The sequence below is a fragment of the Triturus cristatus genome, chromosome 2_2 (assembly GCF_964204655.1).
Source record: "Triturus cristatus chromosome 2_2, aTriCri1.1, whole genome shotgun sequence".
Taxonomy (NCBI): domain Eukaryota; kingdom Metazoa; phylum Chordata; class Amphibia; order Caudata; family Salamandridae; genus Triturus; species Triturus cristatus.
Window position 1 is genome coordinate 1171925125 of NC_140582.1, and position 24240 is coordinate 1171949364.

Below are 24240 nucleotides of genomic sequence, written 5' to 3' on the forward strand. Positions count from 1 at the left end.
CCACAGAATAGAATATATAAAAACGACAGAATAGAATATATAAAAACGACAGAATAGAATATATAAAACCCACAGAATAGAATATATAAAAACCACAGAATAGAATATATAAAACCCACAGAATAGAATATATAAAAACCACAGAATAGAATATATAAAACCCACAGAATAGAATATATAAAAACAAGAGAATAGAATATATAAAACCTACAGAATAGAATACATAAAAACGACATAATAGAATATATAAAACCCACAGAATAGAATATATAAAACCTACAGAATAGAATATATAAAAACAACAGAATAGAATATATAAAAACAACAGAATAGCCAATTAAACATAATCTCACGTCACACTTGCAAGCAGAGCAAAATGTTGTGTACACATTTGCCGTGTATCTCTAGTTTTCGGCGACACAAACTATCCCCATGAAAAAAATGCCCACCATGATTGTGAATAGACTATAATTAAGGGACTTTTCACACATGTAAAAGTTGTCGGTGGGCAAATGCTGAGCATTATCTATGTCAGACACCTTGTATCTGCGCTTTTAATACAGGGTATTTATCTCTTGAAAGAACGTTGAAAACACTTATTTTTGGCCACAGGTTAGAGTAGACCATTGGTGGCCATCATAGGACCATGCTGGATCCGTGCTTGGTTTTTAGGATACTAAACATACACAGGGCAACCCAGTATTCCCCCAGAGTACTGGGTACATCAGTTACAACTAACAATGTTTCAGAAGGACTTATTTGTACAATTCTTTTTAATTGGTCAAACGACGCAACACTATTCACAAAAGAACACAAGAAACTCACCCCCCAAAAACTGTACTGTTATATACAGAATGAATCGCCTATGTCTCCAACTACAGGGGTATCACTCAAATCAATGCAAACAACACTGACGCCCCTCGTAAGTAAGATCCAACATAGATACAGTTCATATGGTGTTAATCCAAGGATATTCAAGAGGCGTAGACGCCTCTTAACTTGCATAGGTCCACAATTCCAATTGTCTGTCCATGTTAAGCAATTTTTTTTACTCAACCGCAATTAATGCCATTAATCTAGTTAAGGAGGAGGAACCCTCAGCGTTTCGGTGTCAGAGTGCCAAAAGGTCTGCGAGACATTCATCAGAACTCAGTGTTGAACTCATAACAGAAACGTATTGAATTTTTGTCGGCTGTGTGAATGCAGTTACTTTCCCTCCTCAATTTCTGTTTTGTGTTCAACAGTGAGTCCTGAAGATGGTCTCGCAGATCTTTTGGCACTCTGAGGCTGAAACGTCGACGGTTATTCCTCAAATTTGTGCCATGCCTGGCCAGTTGGCAGCTCAAGATACTGCCACTTTTCTGGACTTGGCAGCTTTAAATAGTGACCTCTATCGGCCAAGTTTTAAATGGACACCAGCTGATTGACATAGAGAGCTATGCGGTCGGCACCCACACTCAATGCCTTGCACTTTGCTTGGCTTGAGAATGAATGGTTTTACTACTTGCTGTTTGTACAGAAGGTCAGAAGGAATCAAAGTATAATGAGCTGGCTGCAATGGGATAGAATGCAGATGGTTGAGTGTTGTCCAACAAACCATCCTTTCTAATTAGCCCAGCTCACATTATGCCCTGCATTCAATGAAACCGCACCCCCCTGCTTCACTGCTTCCTCTCCGCCTCTCTGTAATTATTTGTGTCAATCTGATCTAATTGCTGACCTTTTCTTGACTACTGCCCCATGGAGACTGTTCTTTCATCTGCCTAGCAGCTAGGAATGGTAATGTGAATAGTCCTTTCAACGAGTCGTTGTTTTACGACTCAGTATTCCTTTGTGTTATTTATATTCCCTTGTAAAGACGAAGCCTGTTCTAAGCATTGTTCCTATTCCGAGCCGTGTTTGAAGTAGTAGCCATTTCAACATGCCAACTCTTGTAGGATAACAGGAAGTCTAGCTTTTTATGACCATGTTTCATTGAACAATTGAACACATTCCCAGCTATGCACGCATCTCATTCTCTAACGGATTTCATTGCAGGATTCAATCAAAACTGAAAAGGCAGCAGCGGCCTCAGTCAAGGTACAAGAGGACAACAAACCTATCTTAGACAATGTTTATTTTTAATTTGGTGTTGGTGAAATGACCATTGTGGTGGAACGCCACAGAATGGTGACCTAGCCCGAGAGTATGCTATAGTTCCAGTCTTTGGCTTTGCAGCTGCATAAAATATGTTTATCATTGTCTGATAACAATGATTCAAGGCTGTCACTCCTCATTGACATTCTGAGGCACACATTGGAGGTCATGGCCGTATTCAAAATACAAGATCTGTCAAAAGGTACCAAATGTTTACGCGCTGCGGAAATTTAGAAGGTCCATGGCATTGAAGATGTTGCTTGGATTGATGAGTTGATTCATTTGATGGGATTGGCGGTGTGAATGGAATTCAGGACTTCATAAAGGTTATGAAATTGATGTGATTGGCAGGCTTGATCATATTTGTAGGATAGATGGGTTTTATGTGATTGATGTGGGTGATGGAATTGATGAGGTTAACGTGATTATTGGGACTGATGAGTGTATGGTGTTTGATCATGTTAATAGGATGCCTGGGCATGGTGGGGCTGATGAGATTGATGGGATTGATGAAAGTGATGAGGTGGATGGGTTCCACAGAACTGGTGAATTGACAGGATTGGTGGTGTTCAATGGGAAGGATGGTGTTTGATGGTATTGATGGATTTTATTGGTTCTACAGGATTGGTGAAAATTACAGGATTGACGGTGTTCAATGAGAAGGATGGTGTTTGATGAGGTTGATGGATTTGATGGAAGTGATGGCTTCTACAGAATTTGTGGAATTGACAGGATTGATGGTGTTCAGTGGGAAGGATGATGTTTGATGGAATTGATGAGTCTGAGGGAAGTAATGGGGTTAATGGGCTCTACAGGACTGGTGGAATTGACCGGATTGGAAGTGTTTAATGGAAAGGATGGTGTTTGATGGGATTGATGGGTTTGAGGGAATGGATGGGGTTGATGGCTTCTACAGGATTGGTGGAAATGACAGGATCGGCGATGTTCAATGGGAAGGATGGTGTTTGATGGTGTAGGAAGGTGGATATCTGACTATGGTTACCCCCAACTTTTTGCCTAGTGTCTAGCTGGTTTTTCGACTTAGTTGGCCTGAGATCCTGCCATTCAGGGTCTCAGGCTGTCTGCTCTCTCTGTAAAATGGACTCCATGTACCCTAGGTACATTCCCAATTGGTAAGGATCACCTTATTGGACCCTGTATAGTGTACCCTAGGTACCCAGGGCATAGGTGTACCCTAGGCCTCCCAGGGGCTGCAGCATGTATTATGCCACCCCTGGTCTGGCCTTCCAATCAGACACAACTGGCTGATCACTCAGCTGGGGCAAGGTCGTGTAATCACCCCTTGCTTAGATATAGTATGCCTATATCTGCCCTTATATGTAGACACATGTGTACCTATCAGTCACTCCTATGGCAGGCCTTAACAATCCTGGAGGCAGAGTGCTTGGTAACATGTGAGATGGTGCTCTAGCATGAGCTGAGCCTGTCTGCAGCTTTCGGAACCATGTCCTTATAGCTGTTCTATGATATAGCCTACCATATACTCTTAAAGTACCTTATAATCTTAGACGGTTATGGTAACTATGGTTTGGCTTTATCAAAACATGTCGTGTAAGGTGTCTAACACTCGGGAATAATACCCCCATGCCATTTCTGGACATGAGAATATTATTCCCCCCTTCTAGAGGGAAAGACATGTTAAAATCATACTTCAACTGTTAGCCTCTGACCAAATCCTCAGCATCACAAAATGGATGCTGCTGCCACGACACAAGTCTGACCTCCTGCAGCTGGGAGTGATCCCAGCCAGGGAGGCCTGGACAATAGGTTTCCTGCTTGGGGAGGTGCTAGCACCTCCCCAGACAGCCTTTAGTGTATTGGGGCAGGGTGGGCTGAAAGGAATGAGACATGCCTGGGGCACACAAGGTGTTCCTTGCATAGTCCAGTTCAAACCGGCGCTGGGGCACTCCAGCCCCAGCTCTGGCGCGAAACTGGACAAAGGGAAGTGGGTGTAACCACCCCCTCCCAGGTCCCACCCATAAGGCGTGACCTAGCAGGTATCCCAGCCCCCCAGATTAGTATAAGAGTGGGAGTTGGGCCTCAAGACTTTAGATTATCCTGAACCTGCAAAACTGAACAGAAACTCTGGACCTTCGACATTCAACGAAAGAAGAAGACTGAAGAATCTCCCTTGTAGCCAAGGAGTGGCTACCCTGTGCAAACAGGCACCATCAAGAGACTACCCTTTGCTTTGTGAAACGTTCGACGAGGAACCGACTGCAGAGCCCGACCAGAGCCTTGATTTCCAGACTTCTCCGACCCTCATCCACATCTGCAGCAGAGCTGAGATCCGTGGAGGCGACGAGCGACGTGGGACCGGCTACCTGGGAAAAGTGGCTAGTAACTTACAGCGCAGCTTCTGAGGTACCCTCGAAGTTGTGCACCGGGTATTGAGAAGCCCCAACCCCAAGCACCATCTGCACCGAAGACCAGCCCCCCACACTCCACGAGTCCTGCGTGGGGCCCTTCAGCATTTTCCTGCTTGCCGCGTCTGTCCGGTTGCTTGCCCGCTGGCTAGTGGCCTCTGTGACGACGCTCCCTGAAATCTTCTGCGCTGGTTTGGCTCCTCCAGACTGGCTCCCGCTTCTCTGCAAAGAAGAAGCACCCCAGACCTTCCTGGTCTGCACCAGAAGCAAGTCCCTTGTTCTTCGTGGGTTCCGCTTGCCAAGGCTTGGTGAGTCCTAGTCCAACTTCGACGCCGCCGACAGCAAGAGCCTTTGTGGGACAGCTCGCCTCCTGGTCCTGGTCGCCCTCGACGCTTCCTGGTCCTCCTGGCTGCAGCGACAAGCTTCACCTTCACCTGCAACTCTTCACGACATCGCCTGGTTCCTTCCTGGTTCCACGTGGTCACTGGCTAGTGACCTTGACTCTGTCCCCTCTGCTTGCAGGTTTCTTCTCTTCTTGATCCCAGCCTTGGGATCCACCGGACACTCTTCACTGACTGCCTGTCAGCATCTTTCTTCAGGCATCCATAGGAGTCGCCGACGAAAACGACGCATCTTCACCCCTATGCACCCGCAGCCTGTGGGCTAGGTAACTTGGGTACTCCGGTGCTCATCAGGATAGTGACTATCCTAGTGTCTAGTTTTCAAGTCTCAACTTCCTAGCTACTCCGGAAGTGTCCTAAACCTATCTATTTCTAAACTGTAACATTGCTATTGACTTTTACGCATTACGCGTGAGTGTTTCCACTCTGCACACGAATCCCGTGGGCCTCCCACTTCCTAACTAACGCTAGTGTAGTGTAGCCCCAGCGATTCCCTAGGCCTAGGCCTATTCTATTTCCGTGACAGTGGTTCTTATACCACTTATTTAGTATATGGTTTGCGTGGCCCCTAGGGCCTAACTGTATTACTTACCTGTGTGACTTACTGTATGCATTAATAAGACTGTGTTGTACTTACCTCTAAACTCATAAAGAGTGCTGAGGGTTTGCTTAGAATAAATACACTTTATTTTATATATATATCTGTTGTGGTGTCCTTTCATTTGGTATTCAAGGGATTATATATGGTATCACAGCTGGCTTCACATGCCATTCAGAGTTTAGCCTAAGACTGCTCTTGTCCATGCTACCACTAGGATAGCTGGTCTATAAGGTTGACTTTACAACCAATCACCATAAGGGTATTTGGACTGATATAAGGTGCACACTATAACTAGTGACATCATACATCAGGCCAACTTCTCACATTGGTGAGCAGCGGTTGGGATCTGAGCTTGCTGTTGTAATACCATTGTAATCTTGAGATACTAAATTGAAAGATCACACAGATATTGTCTAGGTACATATAACATAGTTTATAATACTTAAGTCCTACTGGACTTAGTGGTTGTAGGTTGAAGGGAGTAACACACCCTGACTACAACTACTAGAGAGGTTTAGTAGAAACAACTAGTGTAGGTAGGTGCACACACCACACCCTCACTAGATCATGCCTCTGGGAGGAGATCAAGTAGATGCTCTCTCAGGAGGGGCAGGTCTGCAGAAGACCCCCTCTAGGTATGATACCTTAACATTCCAGGAGATGAGACATTTGTGTACCTCCAGAGGAATAAAACAGGGTTCCAACCCTACCCTTAGACAGCTAGTGGAGCTTCTGGAGGCCTATGATGCTGAAAGAGCTGCCAGGGATGGTGCCATAGCTGTAGATAAGGGTCTACCCACCACAGATGAGTCAGATGGGACTTCAGAGGAAGAGGTAGACAGCCAGGGCCAAGTAGGAAGACTTAGCCAGGCTAACTTAAGTTTACATGGGAGTTTGCATGGGGTCCCCCCATACAGACCCACAAGTAGACATTCACAGAGAAGCAGGAGGGACAGATCCCCTTCAAGGGAATCCATCCACTCCCATGTCTCTAGCATCTCTAATGCTTCCTCTCACAGGGGAATGACTTCACCTGAGAGAAAGGAGCATAAAGCCAGAATGAGGGAAGCCAATCTGAGGATTCAGAGGGAAGAAATTGCCCTTGCCAAAGAGAAGCTTGCTCTGGCTAGAGAGCAAAAATGGTGTGGGTCAGAACCCACTGGTGGCAGCAACATTCCTAGAGATAGGGATAGGTCTTATGACCATAGAAACCTAAGCAAGATAGTCCCCCCATACCAGAATGGGGATGACATCCACAAATGGATGACTGCTTTGGAGAGGGCCTGCAAAGTACAGCAGGTACCCCAAAGTCAGTGGGCAGCTATCTTGTGGCTCTCCTTTTCTGCCAAAGGTAGAGACAAGCTCCTCACAGTCAGTGATGAGGATGCAAACAATTACAAAGTCCTGAAGAGTGCTCTGATAGATGGGTTTGGCTTAACCACTGAGCAATATAGGTTGTTGTTCAGAGACACCCAGAAGACACAGACACAGGACTGGTCTGATTTTGTGGATTGTGCCACTAAGGCTTTGGAAGGTTGGTTAACTGGCAGCAAGGTGCAGGACTATACAGGATTGTACAACTTGATTATGAGGGAGCAGATCCTTAGTAATTGTCAGAACCAGCTTCTCCATCAACACCTGGTAGACTCAGATTTGACCTCTCCCCAAGAATTGGGAAAGAGGGCAGATAAATGGGTCAGGACCAGGATTAGGCCTAAAAATCAGGGTGGTGACCAAAAGAAAGATACCACCAAGCCTCAAGAGAAGGGTGGGGATAAAGCAAAAGAGAAATCTTCCTCAGGGCCCCAAAACTCCACACAGGGTGGTGGGTCCCAAGCTCCCTCCTCTACCACAGTTAAAAAGCCTTACTGCCATGTGTGTAAAACACCTGGGCATTGGAAAACTGACAGCAGTTGTCCACAGGCTAAAAACAAAACTGTTCCTCCAACTACTCCTGTCACACCACCTATTACTGTCAGCAGTAATCCCCCAGGTGGTGGGAGTGCCCCCAAAAATTTGGTTGGGTTTTCTTGGGGAACACAGGGGGATCCTGGCTTAGCCAATTCCCCTGCAGCAGCTACTCTTGTCTGTGATGGTGGCATGGGGTTTGCCAACTTCACTGCCTGTCCCAACACTTTGGGTAGGTACAGACAGGAACCCTACATCAATGGTAGAAAAGCTGAGGCCTACAGAGACACTGGAGCTAGCTTCACTATGGTGGCCCATAGGCTAGTTCCCTCTGAGCAGCTTTTGCCTGGTTTCTCATACCAGGTAACTAACATTGATGGCAAACAAAACAGTCATCCCATGGCAGAAGTATGTCTCAGCTGGGGAGGGGTCACTGGCCCTAAAAGGGTAGCAGTGTCTCCAACCTTGCCTGTGGACTGCTTGCTGGGGAATGACTTAGAACTCTCAGCTTGGGCTGGAGTTGAACAAGACACCCATTCCAAAATGGTAGGCCTTTCCAAAAAGGGTAGTGGGGTTGTGCCAGTCACAACCCCTGTCCAAGTAGCTTTCCTCCCTGAAAAGGTTGGAAGGGCAGTGGTAGCCACAGCCCAGGCACAGACAGACTTCCCTGTAGAAATTGGCAGAGCTGTGACAGTCACAGCTCAAACACAAACTGAGTGCCTTCCTGAAAAGGTTGGCAAGGCTGTAATGGTCTCAGCCCACACTCAGACTGATATAGGTGTAGTGAAGCCTGAAACCATGGATCACTCCACACCAACAGAGAGTAGTGGGGAGGAAGAAAAGTCTCCCTCTCCCCAGACATTAGGAAGAGGTCAGCCTCCTCAGGGATCTGACCTCACCCCTTGTGAAGGAACTGCCCCAGAGGTAGCCAGGCCTGGCCTGGCAGAGCCTCTGATGTCAGTGGCCCCTTCCAAGGTGGGACCCAGTCTGGTGCAGGTAGCCTGCCTCTCTCTACCCTGCCTCAGTCAGCCCAGGGCTGCAGAGGTCAGGGAGGCCAGTGGACCCCAAGAGGGCCCCTGTCCACAAGAACCCCCCCTTCAAAAGAATGAGGATTGCCTGGTTAGTTGCCCTAGCCAGGTGATGGGTAAAAACATTCCTGAGGGATCCCCTTCACAGGTAGTTAGGGACCTCCCCCAGAGGGATTCTGTTGGGCACAGGCAAACATGGGACCTTAGGGCCCCAAACCTGACCTGTCCCTCCAGTAAGCCCACAAAAGGGACCCAGCCTCCAGCTTTAGGTAGCCAGAGGCTGACCCTGAGAGCACAGTGCAACCCAGTTAGAGAAAGAAAGGCATCCATGGTGGAGAATGATTGCAAAACTGAACAGAAACTCTGGACCTTCGACATTCAACGAAAGAAGAAGACTGAAGAATCTCCCTTGTAGCCAAGGAGTGGCTACCCTGTGCAAACAGGCACCATCAAGAGACTACCCTTTGCTTTGTGAAACGTTCGACGAGGAACCGACTGCAGAGCCCGACCAGAGCCTTGATTTCCAGACTTCTCCGACCCTCATCCACATCTGCAGCAGAGCTGAGATCCGTGGAGGCGACGAGCGACGTGGGACCGGCTACCTGGGAAAAGTGGCTAGTAACTTACAGCGCAGCTTCTGAGGTACCCTCGAAGTTGTGCACCGGGGATTGAGAAGCCCCAACCCCAAGCACCATCTGCACCGAAGACCAGCCCCCCACACTCCACGAGTCCTGCGTGGGGCCCTTCAGCATTTTCCTGCTTGCCGCGTCTGTCCGGTTGCTTGCCCGCTGGCTAGTGGCCTCTGTGACGACGCTCCCTGAAATCTTCTGCGCTGGTTTGGCTCCTCCAGACTGGCTCCCGCTTCTCTGCAAAGAAGAAGCACCCCAGACCTTCCTGGTCTGCACCAGAAGCAAGTCCCTTGTTCTTCGTGGGTTCCGCTTGCCAAGGCTTGGTGAGTCCTAGTCCAACTTCGACGCCGCCGACAGCAAGAGCCTTCGTGGGACAGCTCGCCTCCTGGTCCTGGTCGCCCTCGACGCTTCCTGGTCCTCCTGGCTGCAGCGACATGCTTCACCTTCACCTGCAACTCTTCACGACATCGCCTGGTTCCTTCCTGGTTCCACGTGGTCACTGGCTAATGACCTTGACTCTGTCCCCTCTGCTTGCAGGTTTCTTCTCTTCTTGATCCCAGCCTTGGGATCCACCGGACACTCTTCACTGACTGCCTGTCAGCATCTTTCTTCAGGCATCCATAGGAGTCGACGACGAAAACGACGCATCTTCACCCCTATGCACCCGCAGCCTGTGGGCTAGGTAACTTGGGTACTCCGGTGCTCATCAGGATAGTGACTATCCTAGTGTCTAGTTTTCAAGTCTCAACTTCCTAGCTACTCCGGAAGTGTCCTAAACCTATCTATTTCTAAACTGTAACATTGCTATTGACTTTTACGCATTACGCGTGAGTGTTTCCACTCTGCACACGAATCCCGTGGGCCTCCCACTTCCTAACTAACGCTAGTGTAGTGTAGCCCCAGCGATTCCCTAGGCCTAGGCCTATTCTATTTCCGTGACAGTGGTTCTTATACCACTTATTTAGTATATGGTTTGCGTGGCCCCTAGGGCCTAACTGTATTACTTACCTGTGTGACTTACTGTATGCATTAATAAGACTGTGTTGTACTTACCTCTAAACTCATAAAGAGTGCTGAGGGTTTGCTTAGAATAAATACACTTTATTTTATATATATATCTGTTGTGGTGTCCTTTCATTTGGTATTCAAGGGATTATATATGGTATCACAGCTGGCTTCACATGCCATTCAGAGTTTAGCCTAAGACTGCTCTTGTCCATGCTACCACTAGGATAGCTGGTCTATAAGGTTGACTTTACAACCAATCACCATAAGGGTATTTGGACTGATATAAGGTGTACACTATAACTAGTGACATCATACATCAGGCCAACTTCTCACAGATGGGATTGATGGATTTGATAGAAGTGATGGGGTTGATGCGTTCTAGGGGTTTGGTGAAGATGGCAGGATTGATTGTGCTCAATAGGAATGGGCTTGATGGGTTTGATGGAAGTGATGGGGTTGATGGCTTCTACATAATTGGTGGCATTGACAGGATTGATTGTGCTCAATAGGAAGGATGGTGTTTGATGGGATTGACGGGTTTGAGGAAAATGATGGTGTTGGTGTGGTTAATGAAGATGAGTGGATTGATGGGCTCTAAGGGATTGCTGGTTTTAAGGGGACTGATGGAACTAATGGGTTTAATTAGCTTAATGGGTTTGATAGAGTTGATGGGGTTGCTGGGACTGAATTGATGGAGTTGATTGGACTGACTGGAGTGATGTTTTTTTATGAAATTAGTGTTGGGAATGAATTGGCTGTACCATCACCCTGTGACCTTGCAGAGCCAGGTTAATCTTATCAGCTGCCCATTTTCCTACCTTTGTGGCTGTCTTTCCGTTGTTAACATTATTGCTCATGCCTCTATTCAAGATTTTAAGAGCATTGGGATGGGCTCAAACCTGTAAACAGTTACATCTTCTGGGTTTGCCTGCAAATGCTCCTATTATATTTCTGTCCTGTCTTCAAGTGCCTGGTTAGTAGCTATTAGTTTAATCTACCTTATTGAGACTCAACGTTATTGATCTCAGAAGGTCAGAGGACTGAGTGAGCCAGACTGTGACTGGAATCTGTGACTTGCAGCTCTCTGTGGGACGCTCACCTCTCTCATCCATTCCTTCTATTCATATGAACATGGTTAACGCTTAGCATGTGTTTCGGTGCAGCAGTGGGATTTATTTTGTGGACATTCTTCCTCTGCTATGGTGTCATAGCTCTCCATAGAGACCAGTTCCTTTCCATTTTGTTTCGAGGTTTCCGTTAAAGACCAACGTTTGATTAGGTTTATGCTGTTGTGTTACCGCTGTTGTGTTATGTGCCTTATTTGTTGAGCTTGGGATTTGGTCTCTTGAGGGCTGTGGCTGGAAGGCTATGCCCGTTGCTTATATATCTTCTCTGTGAGTAAATAGACCCATATTCTTCCGCATGGATCTATGTGTGTGTGTGTCTGGGGTGTGGGTGTGTCATAAAACATAATGGAGAGGGGGGACAGGGAGCAAGTTAGAAATGGAAGGTCCAGTACCCAAGCTCCCAAGGACACACGTAATAATCACTAAGGGGTAGCTGTTCCTAAAGAGAAGAAGATAGATCAACCGATTATGGTTGGAAAAATGTGCTTCTCTCAGTAAGGTTGGATATTTAGAATGGGTGGGGAATTTCTCCTTTTGAATTTATTGCCCTCACACACCTTTGTGAGTGTCATGCTTCATCATCGGGCGTTGCTCCTCATGGGGGTGTCGCTGCAGTCCCTCACGGGCCCCGCGAGAGGGCTCTTTTGCGGAGATCTTTTTAGGAGACGCCGCAGTTGTGCATGCGGGTGTGTGGGCCTAGAGAAGTGAATGGGTGAGTTAAAATTAATATATCTGCTGGATGTGGAGATACTCCTTAAAAGAAATGTGGAGGAGGGGTGAGTATTAACCACTGCTCTCGCATCCGTGATGAAAAAGATGTGTGTGTGAAAAAGTGGAATTTAGGTCAACATGTTTCGCGCCATGGGCGCCCCTAGTAGATCCAAGAGCGCTTCGTCAGGACCAGGTACAGAATTGATAGATCAAGTGATGGTTATAAATAGAAGTCAGGGAAGAGGCGCCCTAAACTCCCACTGTACCTACAGTTTGGTTGCGGTGTATAATAGCACTGACTAGAATTCTCAATCGAATCCTGTGTTCCAACCTGGTGAGAAAACATAAATAAAAAGGGAAGGGGGCCAAATGAAGAGACACACATATATTAAACAGTGCAATGACAGTTTCGTCATGATTTTAGACGCGCAATGCTCTCATGCATCATGTATTCGTTGTTTTAAAAGGGCATGCTCTGTGTCAGATGCCCAATAGCTCACAAGTGTGCCTTTAGTAGACCTGTGTGCTCATTCACACAGGTGGTCCATCACCCTAGTGAGGTGTCATACACCTAGGGTGGTATATCGTTTATACATGCATACAACTTAGATCACGGTGCCCATGGTCATGGATTGGTAATGGTCATGAAGGAAAATGACCTAGGTGGCACGGTTGCCGTCGAGATCGTTTTTTCATTTCTTAGAGGCTGCTGTGATTATAATCGTGCTGCTTGTGAGAAAAAGACATTGCAAAGTGCCCCACTAAGTATCATGCCTCGCTCGTCTGTTGTGAAGTGTGAGGGAATCGCCTACCCCTGTATTCAGGATGATCGGCCACGACGGCGGTCAGAGATAGGTGCACATGAAAATCTGTGAAGAGAATGAAAAAACGGTCGACCCACCCAACTCTCATCATCTCACCTGAGCTGTGGTTCTTGTGGCAGTAACATACTCACAGTCAATCATGCCGAAGAGTGCTGTGTGCCTACCCCTCCGTTCTCGCCGCCGGTAATCGCGGTGGGGCCGGGAGGTGCATTTGAACACACGCTCAGTGGGAAGGATGGGTAGGAAGGTTAGCCCATATCGCGGCCAAATATGGCGGCCATCTTGGGTGTATACGTAGCTCGACAGTGGTGCGTTAATGTATGGGCGCTGCTCAAGGGTGACACATGGCGCTGAGCAGTAATGTAGGAAATGTTCATGAATATGGACGCCATCTTAGAAGGGGCTAGTCTGATTGTATGAGAGGTGGAACCTCTTATACGGGACATTATAGTATCTAGTGACCGGATGGGGCGGAAGTCATATTAGGTGACTACCCAAGTTGGTGGGCACTTGGCATGGAAGCTGCCCTAAGACGTTTTGGGGGTTCACTCACGGATGTCACCGGTCTCAGTCTTTCCTGTGTGGTACCCATCTAATTGGTGGCTCCTGGTAAAGTTTGATCATGTGACGGACTGGTGGACCCACATAACTGTGTAGGGGATTCTGCAGTTGGATCAACACCCTCGATCCATTCCTGAAATTCCCAGGGACACAATCTGCTGAGAAGATTCCATTCTTAGATCTCGAGATCTCCTTCTGCAATGGAGTCCTTCACACAACTAACTACAAAAAACCTACGGACAGGAATAGTCTGCTTACATACGAAAGTCACCATCCAAAAGCCCTGAAGGACAACTTGCCAGTAGGACAGTTCTTGCGTAAGTGATTAGATGTGTGTATAGATCTAGGAATCCCTGAGTGGGTGTTTAGAAACTTGTATTGGTGTGTCAATGGTTTCAAATATGGCACTCTGTATTTTACAGTGAGTGATGAAAGGTTATACTAGTGTATGATGAGGTGTATCTGATTGTCACGTGGATGATGTCATCAGTGATGTCATTTGAGATGTCATCAGTGATGTCACTGACCATGTCATGAATGATGTAATATGTGACATCATCAGCAGTGGATTGCGGGTGCGCCAGATGTAGTTAGTACAACTAACTATATCGGAGGAATTTCAATGGTTTTGTTTGAGCGAAATATCCAGCTAACTATAACACCACTAAAACCTATGTTTTTTTCAGTGAATTTCTATGGATTTTTAAATGCTAATTCCTATCTATATCAGGCCTGAAACCTATGTTTTTTCAGTGAATATATATATATGTATATTTATAAATATATGTATATATATATGCATATATTTAAACATATATACACACATACACACTCAGTGCATATGTATGTGTGTGTGTGTTTGTATGCTATAAAGTGACCAGCCACTTAGTGGAGGTGGTCTTTCCCATACATTTTCTTCATAGATGCCACAGCGAACTTAGTGTCCTGGTGCTGTATTACAGAAAGTGCATCAATGGTGCAACGGGCACGCATACCTACTTTCTGTGACCCAGAGCACTTTGGTTTTACAGAAAGGGCCACAGATGCTTGTGTAGCCACTTCTGTAGGTGAGATAGCCCTGTCGCACATAGCACTAGTGCTAGCCCAAAAGGATGTTCCCTCATTTTCTTCACCTCTACACCTGCGCTGGACTATGGATGCGGGCCCAGAGGCAAAGAGGCCGTCAGGAGGCGCACTGAATGGGCACCACAAAGAGGGTTTGACCTACCACTCCATCTAAAATCTCAGGGCCTGTGCAGAAGCAACTCCAGCTGCTGTTATTATGAAGTGGAAACTCTGATATCAGCATCACACCTGTTGACCACATGTCCATCCTTTCATCCACAATGCCTCTTTCAATGTCCTCTGGCGGTCCTGTTCTGCATTATTGTTTGCTTTGCTGTGGTTTGTAATCATCTACAACCCTCCATCTGTAACCGTCTTCCGCAGCCGAACCGCCTTTTCAATTTCCTATTCAAGAAAGGTACCTGCTTCCCCCGGGATAGCAGAACTGCAACGCAGTTGCTCCTCATTAGTGCCGCTATCATTCATTCGTTCAACCTCAGGGTGCTTCTAGCAGTAATGCCTGACGGAAGCACGCTTCTCAACCTACCATCTGACCGGAGGCTTGCAAACAGGATACTATGATCACTGCTAATGCTAAACCCCACAGTAGAGCTCGTCTGCTTGTCCCAATAAGAGAGCGATGAGGGAACCTTCCTAGATGCTCGTCTTACTTCATAAGAGTGCCCAGAGAAAAACTTGTCATAGACTTTACTTTAAAATGAGTGCCCTCTGCACAAAAACCAGATCAGGATTTGTAGAATTCAGACCTGTGGGCACTTGTGCTTGGAGATGGAACAAATGCCTAAGGAAGATTTGAAAATCAGGAAGATGTTCCACAGCCATAAGTTTAGACTGAGAGGTGGAAACATGCAAGCACCAAGGCCAGGGTGTGGCGATTGGGAATGTGATGAAATGCGCAAAGTCACAACCCCTCCCAATGATTTCACCATCTCCATTTACTGCAAACACAGGATTAAATGTCCATAGGGTGTGAAATGCTCTCAGTCATGCAGGCATGCACAAAGGTAAAATAAATAACTGAACTGATTACCTGAGACTCAAAGAACCCTTGTCACTCCTACATTTCCTTGTGCACGTTTGGCCAGCCTCAGGGAGAATTTGCTGCCCCTCCAGCACTTCCGTAATCGCAAGCGGCGCCTTCAAAGTACTGCCGCAGTCACTGGAGTGGGAGTATCTAGAGAGGGCAGCATAGTAGCCCTAACCTGATTGGAGATTATCTGGTTACAAGGGCCTCACAGCATGTAACGAGCACCTTGGTTGGTAAAGACTCAGTGGATTTTTAGGTCTGACTCGACGGTGCAAATGCCCTCTTACCTAATGTTGCCAATTCTTTAAACTATACAAAGAGTGAACTTTGGCTCCACCCAGAGGAGTATTTTCCTCTCATCTCATGCTACTGGCTATTTGGTGTATCATTCCGCCTCCTAAGGAGTGTTTGCATTGTATTGCATGGGGAACTCTTTTACATCTCTAAAGTTCACTGTATCATAACTCACTAATTTCTTTATATCATGCACACATTCTGTACAGCAATAGTCCTTTTTTTTTTCTAGCAACAGGTTTTATTACTGTATTAGTCAGGTCACCTGTGCATCCTTTCCATATCTGATTGACACATTGTTCTTTCTCTTCTGTGTCTTTTCTACTGACTTTCTATTTACTTTCATTTCTCATTGTATTTCCCGTTATTAATTTTTACATTGTTTTGTCTCTCTTTCTCATCCATTGCTCTTCCTCCTCTTTTTTCACATAAAAAGCTTTACCAAACCCAATAGGTCTGGTTTTAATGAGCTAACACATGCAAATACAAGTAAGCACAAATATTGTTTGCCTGTGCTCGCCCACTAAAGCAAAGTTCTGGCGATGCCTGCAGCCCAGTGCTGCAAAGTGCCTCTAGTGTCAGCATATACATATGGAAGAAAAGGTCCGTAATCATCCCTGTATTATGTGTAGACTAGGGCAAAAAACTCTCCAAGTGACATTTTTTTTAATAACTTCTTTAAAAAACGTGTAATGTACAAATGCACGAAAAGGCAAAATCCTTCTGATCAGTATATTTCAGGAGTACTTCAGGGATTTTCTCAAAAATACTAAATCTTCTTAAATCATTAGTGAAAACCTGCAATGAGTGGATTTCCATTTTTTTTTTTTAAAAAAGATATTTAAAACATGTTCAGAAAGTCATGAGACATTCTGTTAAAACAAGAAGAGATTTTGGAAAAAAGATAACTGCTCATATTTTTGCAAAGATTTTCCTATTTTCGAACTGAATACTGTTTACAATTTAAAGCTGTGTTTGATGCCCCTTTGTCCCTCTATGACCGAGAACACAATTCAATCAAGTTTCCCCTCTGGGATTATTTTCATGCGGTCTTGTCTAATTCAAATGGTCTCTTTCTGTGGGGTTGAACAGTGCTACCGAGGGCTGCCTCTTCTTGGAGTAGTTAAATTAATGTCAGCTGCAAAGAACCTTGGCATAAATAGGTGCTTTTATCAAATGAAAGGCTTGTTACAGGATTTCTTTTTGTCCTGTATTGTTTTTCTAGCCTGGCCCTCATCTGAAAGCCAAGAGCGGAAGTGGACAAAGGGGCTTCTTGGCCTGCTTTTGTCCACCTCAATGACAGGGAAAAAAACCCGCAGGTCCAACTTTTGAACTGCTGTCTGTGAAGTCCCCAAACGACTGGGCGATATCGGTCCGCTGCATGACATCGATACGCGGTGTCAGAGCACAAAGTAGTCCTTATTTGAGCCTGCTCCTAATTAAGCTAATTTGGAGTGGGGTTTCAGGACTCTGTCATTGTATATATACAATGCCACGGCCTAAAATGTCTGTTTAGATTGAAAAATTAATAGGTTTTAGATGTGGTGTACAGTCATGGGCGAACGATTATGCTGTGTGCCGCGCCCTGTCGCCGCCGGCGCCACGCGATTCCATGGGAGAATAAGAAGCCGTTCTTGTTAGAGCGGAGAGTGAAGGGGAGGGAGGGTGAAGCAATGGGTGATAGTGTAGAAGAAGGCACACATAGGCCTGAGTACCAAAAAATGTACAAATCACTCCATTGTAGATTCACCCCTGTGATTTGCTGCTGTTATGCATTTTGTAGATTCTCATAATCTCCTGCATGCATGCCTAGATTTGTCAAGCATAGATTTGCATCCTTTTTTATCTTCTATGTGAAAAAGATTTCTATCCATGGAGAAGGCCATTCCACTACACGCCTGTTACTAGGACTAATTTATCAGTCTGCGGCACAACCTGCAAAATGAATGAGTTGGTGACTGTTTCGCTAACCTGTGCAGTGCCATCGCACTACGAAATGCCCCTTCTCGCCCTAGTGCTCACACTGGCACCCTGAGTTCACTATACCGATGTGCCAGCACTTCGGAAGGGGTGCATCCGAATTCTCACCACGGTGAAAGCTACTAATGAGATGACATTATAGTGAATATTGTGATTTTAAGGTTTAGAATCAGTTATATCACTATTACTTAATTCATTTATTTTAAATTGATTTAAAGTTTGGAATCAAGTTAATATTTGAGTGAGATTATGGTTACTTAAATCTAATTAACATGAGGTAGGTTAGCATTCAGGTTATGTAAAGTTTGTTTTTCTTTTATTTTATTTGGTTGATTTAAACCAGAGTTATGGTTAGCATTGTTGTAAGGTTAAGGTAAATTAATACATGTAATTTGAATATTGGTTAGGTTTAGTGTTAGGGTTATGTTAAAGGTCACTTATTTGAGTTAATATTAATGTATTCAGTTTGCTTCTTTTGATTAACATCAACACAAGGATTAAGTTATGATTATGAATTAAATTAATGTAGTAAAATTGATGTGTAGTCAATATTGACGTATAGTAAGCCTTAGCATTAGGGTTAGGTTAAATTACTGATATTATTTTATTAAATTCACTTCTTTTGATTTAGTACAATGTAATGTAGGGCTAGGATTAGCATTGGGTTGGGTTAATGGCACATATTTAATTTAATTACTTTTAATTAAATGTGGTGCATGAGTTAGTGTTACGTTCAATGCTGGGGTTGATCTAGATATTGGGTGAATGTTGTGCGGTCATAGCAGTGTTATATTTCATTAAATACCTATCTTGTTGAAACAGTGGTAGTCGGTGGTTTGAATGAAGAAGCTGTAAGTTGAGAAGTACCATTGTGACAGAAGTCCAATATAGTCACTTGGATGTGTGAAAATAATTTTTACTGTTCCTAGCTCTATGAATCAGGATCAGGAAATTTCCAACATCCAATCCGTACCCGTGAACATATGGGCGCAAAAATGTCTGTTAAATGGGCGCTGTATGCCAGGATTCAGCCAGTAACGCTTATATTACAGCAATCAGGCAGAAGAGGCTACATCTGAGTGGGGTTGAGTGGTCACAACTCTTTGTCACGATGATGGTGACATGCAGGTGGTGGTGTCACAAACCATTGGACGGCCCTCCTTCTATTCTTAGCTACGTCAAGGTATTTCTCCGAAGCACTTGGAAGTGGCTGAAACACTATTAGGAGTAAATGTGAGATACATTGCTTCCCACTGTGATGGGTGTGCAACAGCAACCAAATTTCAAGATTATATAACACTCACTGGTTGGCTCTACCCACATCTACCCATCCTCAGAACTTCCCACAAAACCCATGTGTTCCCTCTCTCTCATCATTCCACACCACCATGTAAGGCCCCAGTGATGAGATCCTGACCGCCCTCCTGGCAAGTCAGGTACCCAAAACACCCAACCATGTTGTGTCAGCCGGTTTTACTCCTCCTCCGCTACTCTCAATAGCTACCTTTATGTCACTATGCTTGCTGCTCACAGACAAACACGTCTGTAGTGTGTGGTATATATTATTCACAGTAAACAAACATAACACATACATATAGGGCATATATCAATTGGTATTATTTGCCAAATTCACAGACAGTTTTATGTAGCTAGATAAGGTTTTACCCTCACAAGTGAGATTTACTCACATAGATACTCGGCCAGTATGGTGATAGTCAGTGTGAGCAAGCCAGCTGCCAAAGGTGAGTTCCGGGGCATTCCTGGCTCTCTTCACTTGTAGAATTTGGTAAGTACCAAGAGGCATGCATGTTTGTGAGTTTTCACCAACATTTTGCAAGTATTTTTCTCATTCTGAAAACATTCAAGGCCTTACTCTTAACTAGGACAGGACTGAATATGTTTAAGGTTGAAGAATGAGGATTGAAAATGTGTATGTTCCAAATTGGTATAATGAAAGAGAGTTGGAAAAATACCAATATGCAGGACTAGTTATTCATGTGGTGCTATGAACTTACAATGTACATATCCTGTGAGTAAGCAATGAATATCAAAAAGAAGAGGCAGTTCTGGATGTTTATGTGTATCGGAGCTGTGATTGGTTGACAAACTGTTGGGACTTATGGGTATTGTAGTCTTATTGAATCTATAATGTGTTAATGTTTATTGTAACATGGCAACTGCAATAAATCGGATGGAACATATTCTGAGTATCGGGTCGTGTCACCTAATCCAAATTTAAATGGACTTCATCAGGAGTAGATTCCAGAACCCTACATTCATATCAGACCATACTGTCCCATACTATTACCTAAAGTTTGAGTCAAGGCCATATTGGTTCCTTGATGGCGGCCTCATATAGCCGGCCATGCTCTCCGTATTGCCCCCTTTTCCCCACTTACCAGTGATGTTCCTCAGCCCGTACCCACCTGCACAAACTGTAAAACTCAGGGGATGAGAGTTGAGACCATTTTCCAATGCAGGACTCTGCTCCTGGACAGGTCACAACACTTGTGGTTCTCAACCCGCCGCATTCCTTGGCTCTTGCAGCATCTTTGTTAGAAGGTAAGTGTCAGTCCCCATAATTTCTCATGACGTGGTCATCTTTTTCTTTCTTTCTGACGTTGGCTATTTCTTCAGCGCAGAGCATGGTCAATCTCCGTTTTCCCAAGTGTTTAGATGAATTCTTTGAAACAGGCATCCTTATGAGGTGAGAAAGCGCAGCGCATGCTCATGAGTGAGTCAATGAGTGAGCGTGATCCCTTCTCGCAACCCACTCCAAGATTTAGGGGCTATGGGAATGCTTCACGAAAGCTCTGCAGTTGCTGCATGAACTGGGTCCAGAGACACAGTATAAGCCTCATCATGAAGCAGAATGACTGATGCCACAGAAGCAAAGTAGGGGCATCTTATACAAGCTTTTACAATGCAATTGGCCGCGCATTAGTTAAAAGTAGAACTATTGGCTTTGCAATGGAACAGAAATGTGGCGTCCGCCTGCCTTTGTTTATTTATTTATTGACTTTTGTAACAATGGCAGCACTCTGTGCTTTAGCTTCAGATGTTTAAAGCTGAAGCGCGGCGTGCCGCTTTTGCTACATAAGTCAATTAATAAACAAAAGTTATGCAGGAACGTATTTTTTTTCCATTTATATACTACTGCAGCAATCGCAGCACACCGCGCTTTAGCTTATTATGTTTAAAAGTAAAGCGTGGCGTGTTGCCATTACTATAAAGTAAATAAATGGGGGGAAAAAATTCTGTATCTGCCCTCCTTTGTTTTTCTATTTATTGACATTTGTGGCAATGGCTGCACGCTGCGCTTTAGCTTTAGATGTTTAAAGCTAAAGCGCGCCATACCTCCATTGCCACAAAAGTCAATAAATAGAAGAATAAAGTTGTGCTGTCATCATTTTTTTTCTATTTATTTACTTTTGTAGTAATTGCAGCACGCCGTGCTTTAGCTCAATATGTTTAAAAGTAAAGCTCGACGTGCCGTGATTGCTATAAAAGTAAATAAATGGAAACAAAATGGTGCGTCCGCCCGCCTTTGGTTTTTTATTTATTGGCTTTTGAAGCAATGGCAGCACGCCGCGCTTTAGCCGTAGCTGTTTAAAGCTAAAGCTTAGCTTGCCGCCATTGCCACAAAAGTCAATAAATAAAAGAAAAAAGTTGTGCGTGCCGCGGTGGAAACATAAATAAATAAAATGTTACCTTGCAAGCTAATCCAAAAGAAACCTTTGAAAAACATACCTAAAGTTACTAGAAACAATTACAGGAACAACATGTCTGGGAAGTGCGGCTCGGCAGTGCGTAGCTGTTGTGCCTGCAATGGCAGCCACGACAAAGAAGTCATTAACAAAAGAGTGCTCACAAAGTGTAAATGAAACATATCGAGTAACAACACATGTAACAGGCAAGTCATTATCGGAGGTTTCAAGAGTAGAAAAGGAAGGACTAGTAAGCAAAGTAGCCAAACACAATGAAGCATTTACAAAGGACAGTCACAAGTGCCAATTGAAAGCATGAACAGACAATGAGCGGAGCTTCAAGCCCATATCCTGAACACAGCATGTCTCGAAGAGACAACACAAGCGCTCCCTAGGCAAGGCCTAAAACCTAGGAGTCACAATCGGAAATCCTGGTGACCCTAAGTGACACCCCTGTTCAAGACACCAAGATGCGTTCCTAGTTTCTCATTCTGACCTGTACTCTTTACTGAAACATTTCTTCTATTTTGCTGGGTTCGTTCTTGATATGATTAGTTTTACCATTTAAAATGATAATTTATGTCCAGTGTTAATGCTCCCTGTGCTCTCTTCTTTTAGACTTTGTGGTGTCGCCGCTCTTATCCCGTAAAGAGTCAGTGTTATAAGCTGCTTTAATGCAGGATGCACAGCAGATAAATCACTATTCGTATATATATATTTTGCTTATTTTGGGGCAGATTTATGAGGCCCTTGCGCCTCATTTACGCCGCCGTTGCGTCACTTTTGTGACGCAGCGGCGGCGCAAATCCTGCGCCATGGTGCGGGGTATTCATAACGTGACGCATCTGGGAGATGCGTCACGTTGTGAAGCTCTGCGCCACATATAGGCGTTCCGGCGCGGGGGGGGGGGGCGTTCCGGCGCAGGAACGCCTCCTAAAAGTGGCTGAGTGAAATCTACAAGATTTCACTCAGTCACTGTTGAGCCCATGCTGCGTCAAAACCCTGCGCCTGCTTGAAGCAAGCGTAAGGATTGACGCAGCATTGTGCAGATAGGGCACCCCAGAGCCTTGCTGGAGCTGCGTCGTGCTTGCGACGCAACTCTAGCAGTGCGCCACTTTTACGCATCTGTGCCGTTTTTGCCCCATGGTGCGCCGCATTATAAATGCGGCGCATCCATGATGGCGGAGCTGGGGCGCAAAATAACTGGCGCATCCCTGCTGATAAGCAGGGATGCGCCAGTTATTATAAATCTGCCCCTTTGTGTTTTGGCGCTACCGCCTTTGCTCTGTTCTGTTTGTCGAGTGTCGTTTGTTCACATAGATCCCTTGGCCTCTATCGCCCCTAGTCTCGTCCACGGGGACCTGGTGGAGGCCTTATGACTTCACGCTACAGGACGGCAGGGTGTGTTTGAATGTAATATGTGTTATTAAAAATGTTATGTTTGCTTCCAAAGTTGTGTTCATACGTCATTGCTGTGGATTCCATCCATGTAATGCTTCTGCTGCTGTTGGTAGAGTTGTGGTTCCTCTAACCCCATTGCTAACCAGTCCTTTCATTTTGTAGCTTGCAGACAGCACCAGCTCAGCCATAATTAACATGTCATCTTCTTGCTCCAGCCTCCATGTATGTATGCTTCAATTCTGTATATACACATTGTTTGTAATACTAAGGAAAAGAAGTGAAGGCCTACAAGTATTATGTTCAAGAAGTTTAATTCATGGCTTACTCATTAAAGTGTCGTTTTCTGATTATACCTAAACCGCCTTACCTCCACAGAATGAAAGCAGTCAGAAACAGTTAACAAGCATCCAAATAAGGCTGTGCTGCACAATTTGTCATCAGTGAACTATGCTGTGCATCTCTCAACTTAGTATCTTACCTAATATTGGTAAAACATTCTGCCAAATGGCAATTCACATATGATATGTAAACATAAAGGTCTGTTTTCTGCAAGATACCCATTAAAGGATCACAAAAATGCCCCATGTGAGAGTAGTTTACTTGTAATTCAAGGCTGTGTAAATTGACACATTTACGACACAGGAATTCGGCCTTTAAAGTGGGATAATAGCCATTTATTCCTGGCTGATAGTTATTGACTCATAGGTGCAGAGGAACAATTGAACAACATGTCTAGATTACTGGAAGCTTCGTTGGGAGATGGTGGAGATTCCATGTTAGTAGACAGTTGGTTAGGAAGGTCAAGAACATGCTCTACCAAGATACAGCATCTGGTGAGGGACTGTGGGGTGCGTGGTCCTATGTGTCGTGCGGTGAGTAGGAGGTGGCGGCAGGGTGGAGTGTGGGCGGGAGGGGGTGCGTATTAGAAGTGGAATGAGGAGGAGAAAATACATCTACTGTATTGGTCGTGCAGACCCCGCTGTAGGGCTGGGAGGAACGCTGGGAGTAGCGTCTGAGAGTGCGGTGGGTGGGTCGAGGACCGGAGGTCCTAGTGCTAGGCATGGGTGATGCGCGGACAGATTTGCCTTTGGTGCACCATTGACACTCTGACTGCGCATTTACACTTTAGCTACCATTAAGTAGGAGCGGGAGGGGGGCGAGTTCCAGGTGATGGTGGGTAGGGTGAGAGCACAGCACAGGGAAAAAAGCAGGAAGACAAGGCACAAAAATGGGAAAACATGGTCAGTGTCCCAGCCTCCGCCCAAGTAGAGTCCCACACGTCAGTGTCCCAGCCTCTGCTCCCAGTCTAACACAATTCCTTTGCCTTAATGAGGAAGCCACTCTCAAGTTGCTCAAATCCGTCAAATCAGGCGCCCCACTGGACTCTGCACCGCCGCACGCTATTCTCAAGGTGACGGAGTCCA

The 24240-nt window shown here is 45.2% G+C and overlaps 1 protein-coding gene across 11 annotated transcripts in view; it reads left to right on the forward strand.

Moving 5' to 3' along the window:
* The window catches only part of DYSF (dysferlin), a 1012908-nt gene that overhangs the window by 866787 nt on the left and 121881 nt on the right, over window positions 1-24240 (forward strand). For 5 of the 11 annotated variants that reach the window (XM_085642744.1, XM_085642747.1, XM_085642743.1 and 2 more), the window contains 2 exons: window positions 2038-2079; window positions 22979-23038. The exons of 3 other annotated variants lie outside the window; for them this stretch is intronic. In XM_085642744.1, the coding sequence (XP_085498870.1) occupies window positions 2038-2079; window positions 22979-23038 (102 nt within the window). The remainder of the gene's footprint in view (window positions 1-2037; window positions 2080-22978; window positions 23039-24240) is intronic. 3 more of the 11 variants (XM_085642751.1, XM_085642752.1, XM_085642748.1) reach the window with 1 other exon arrangement.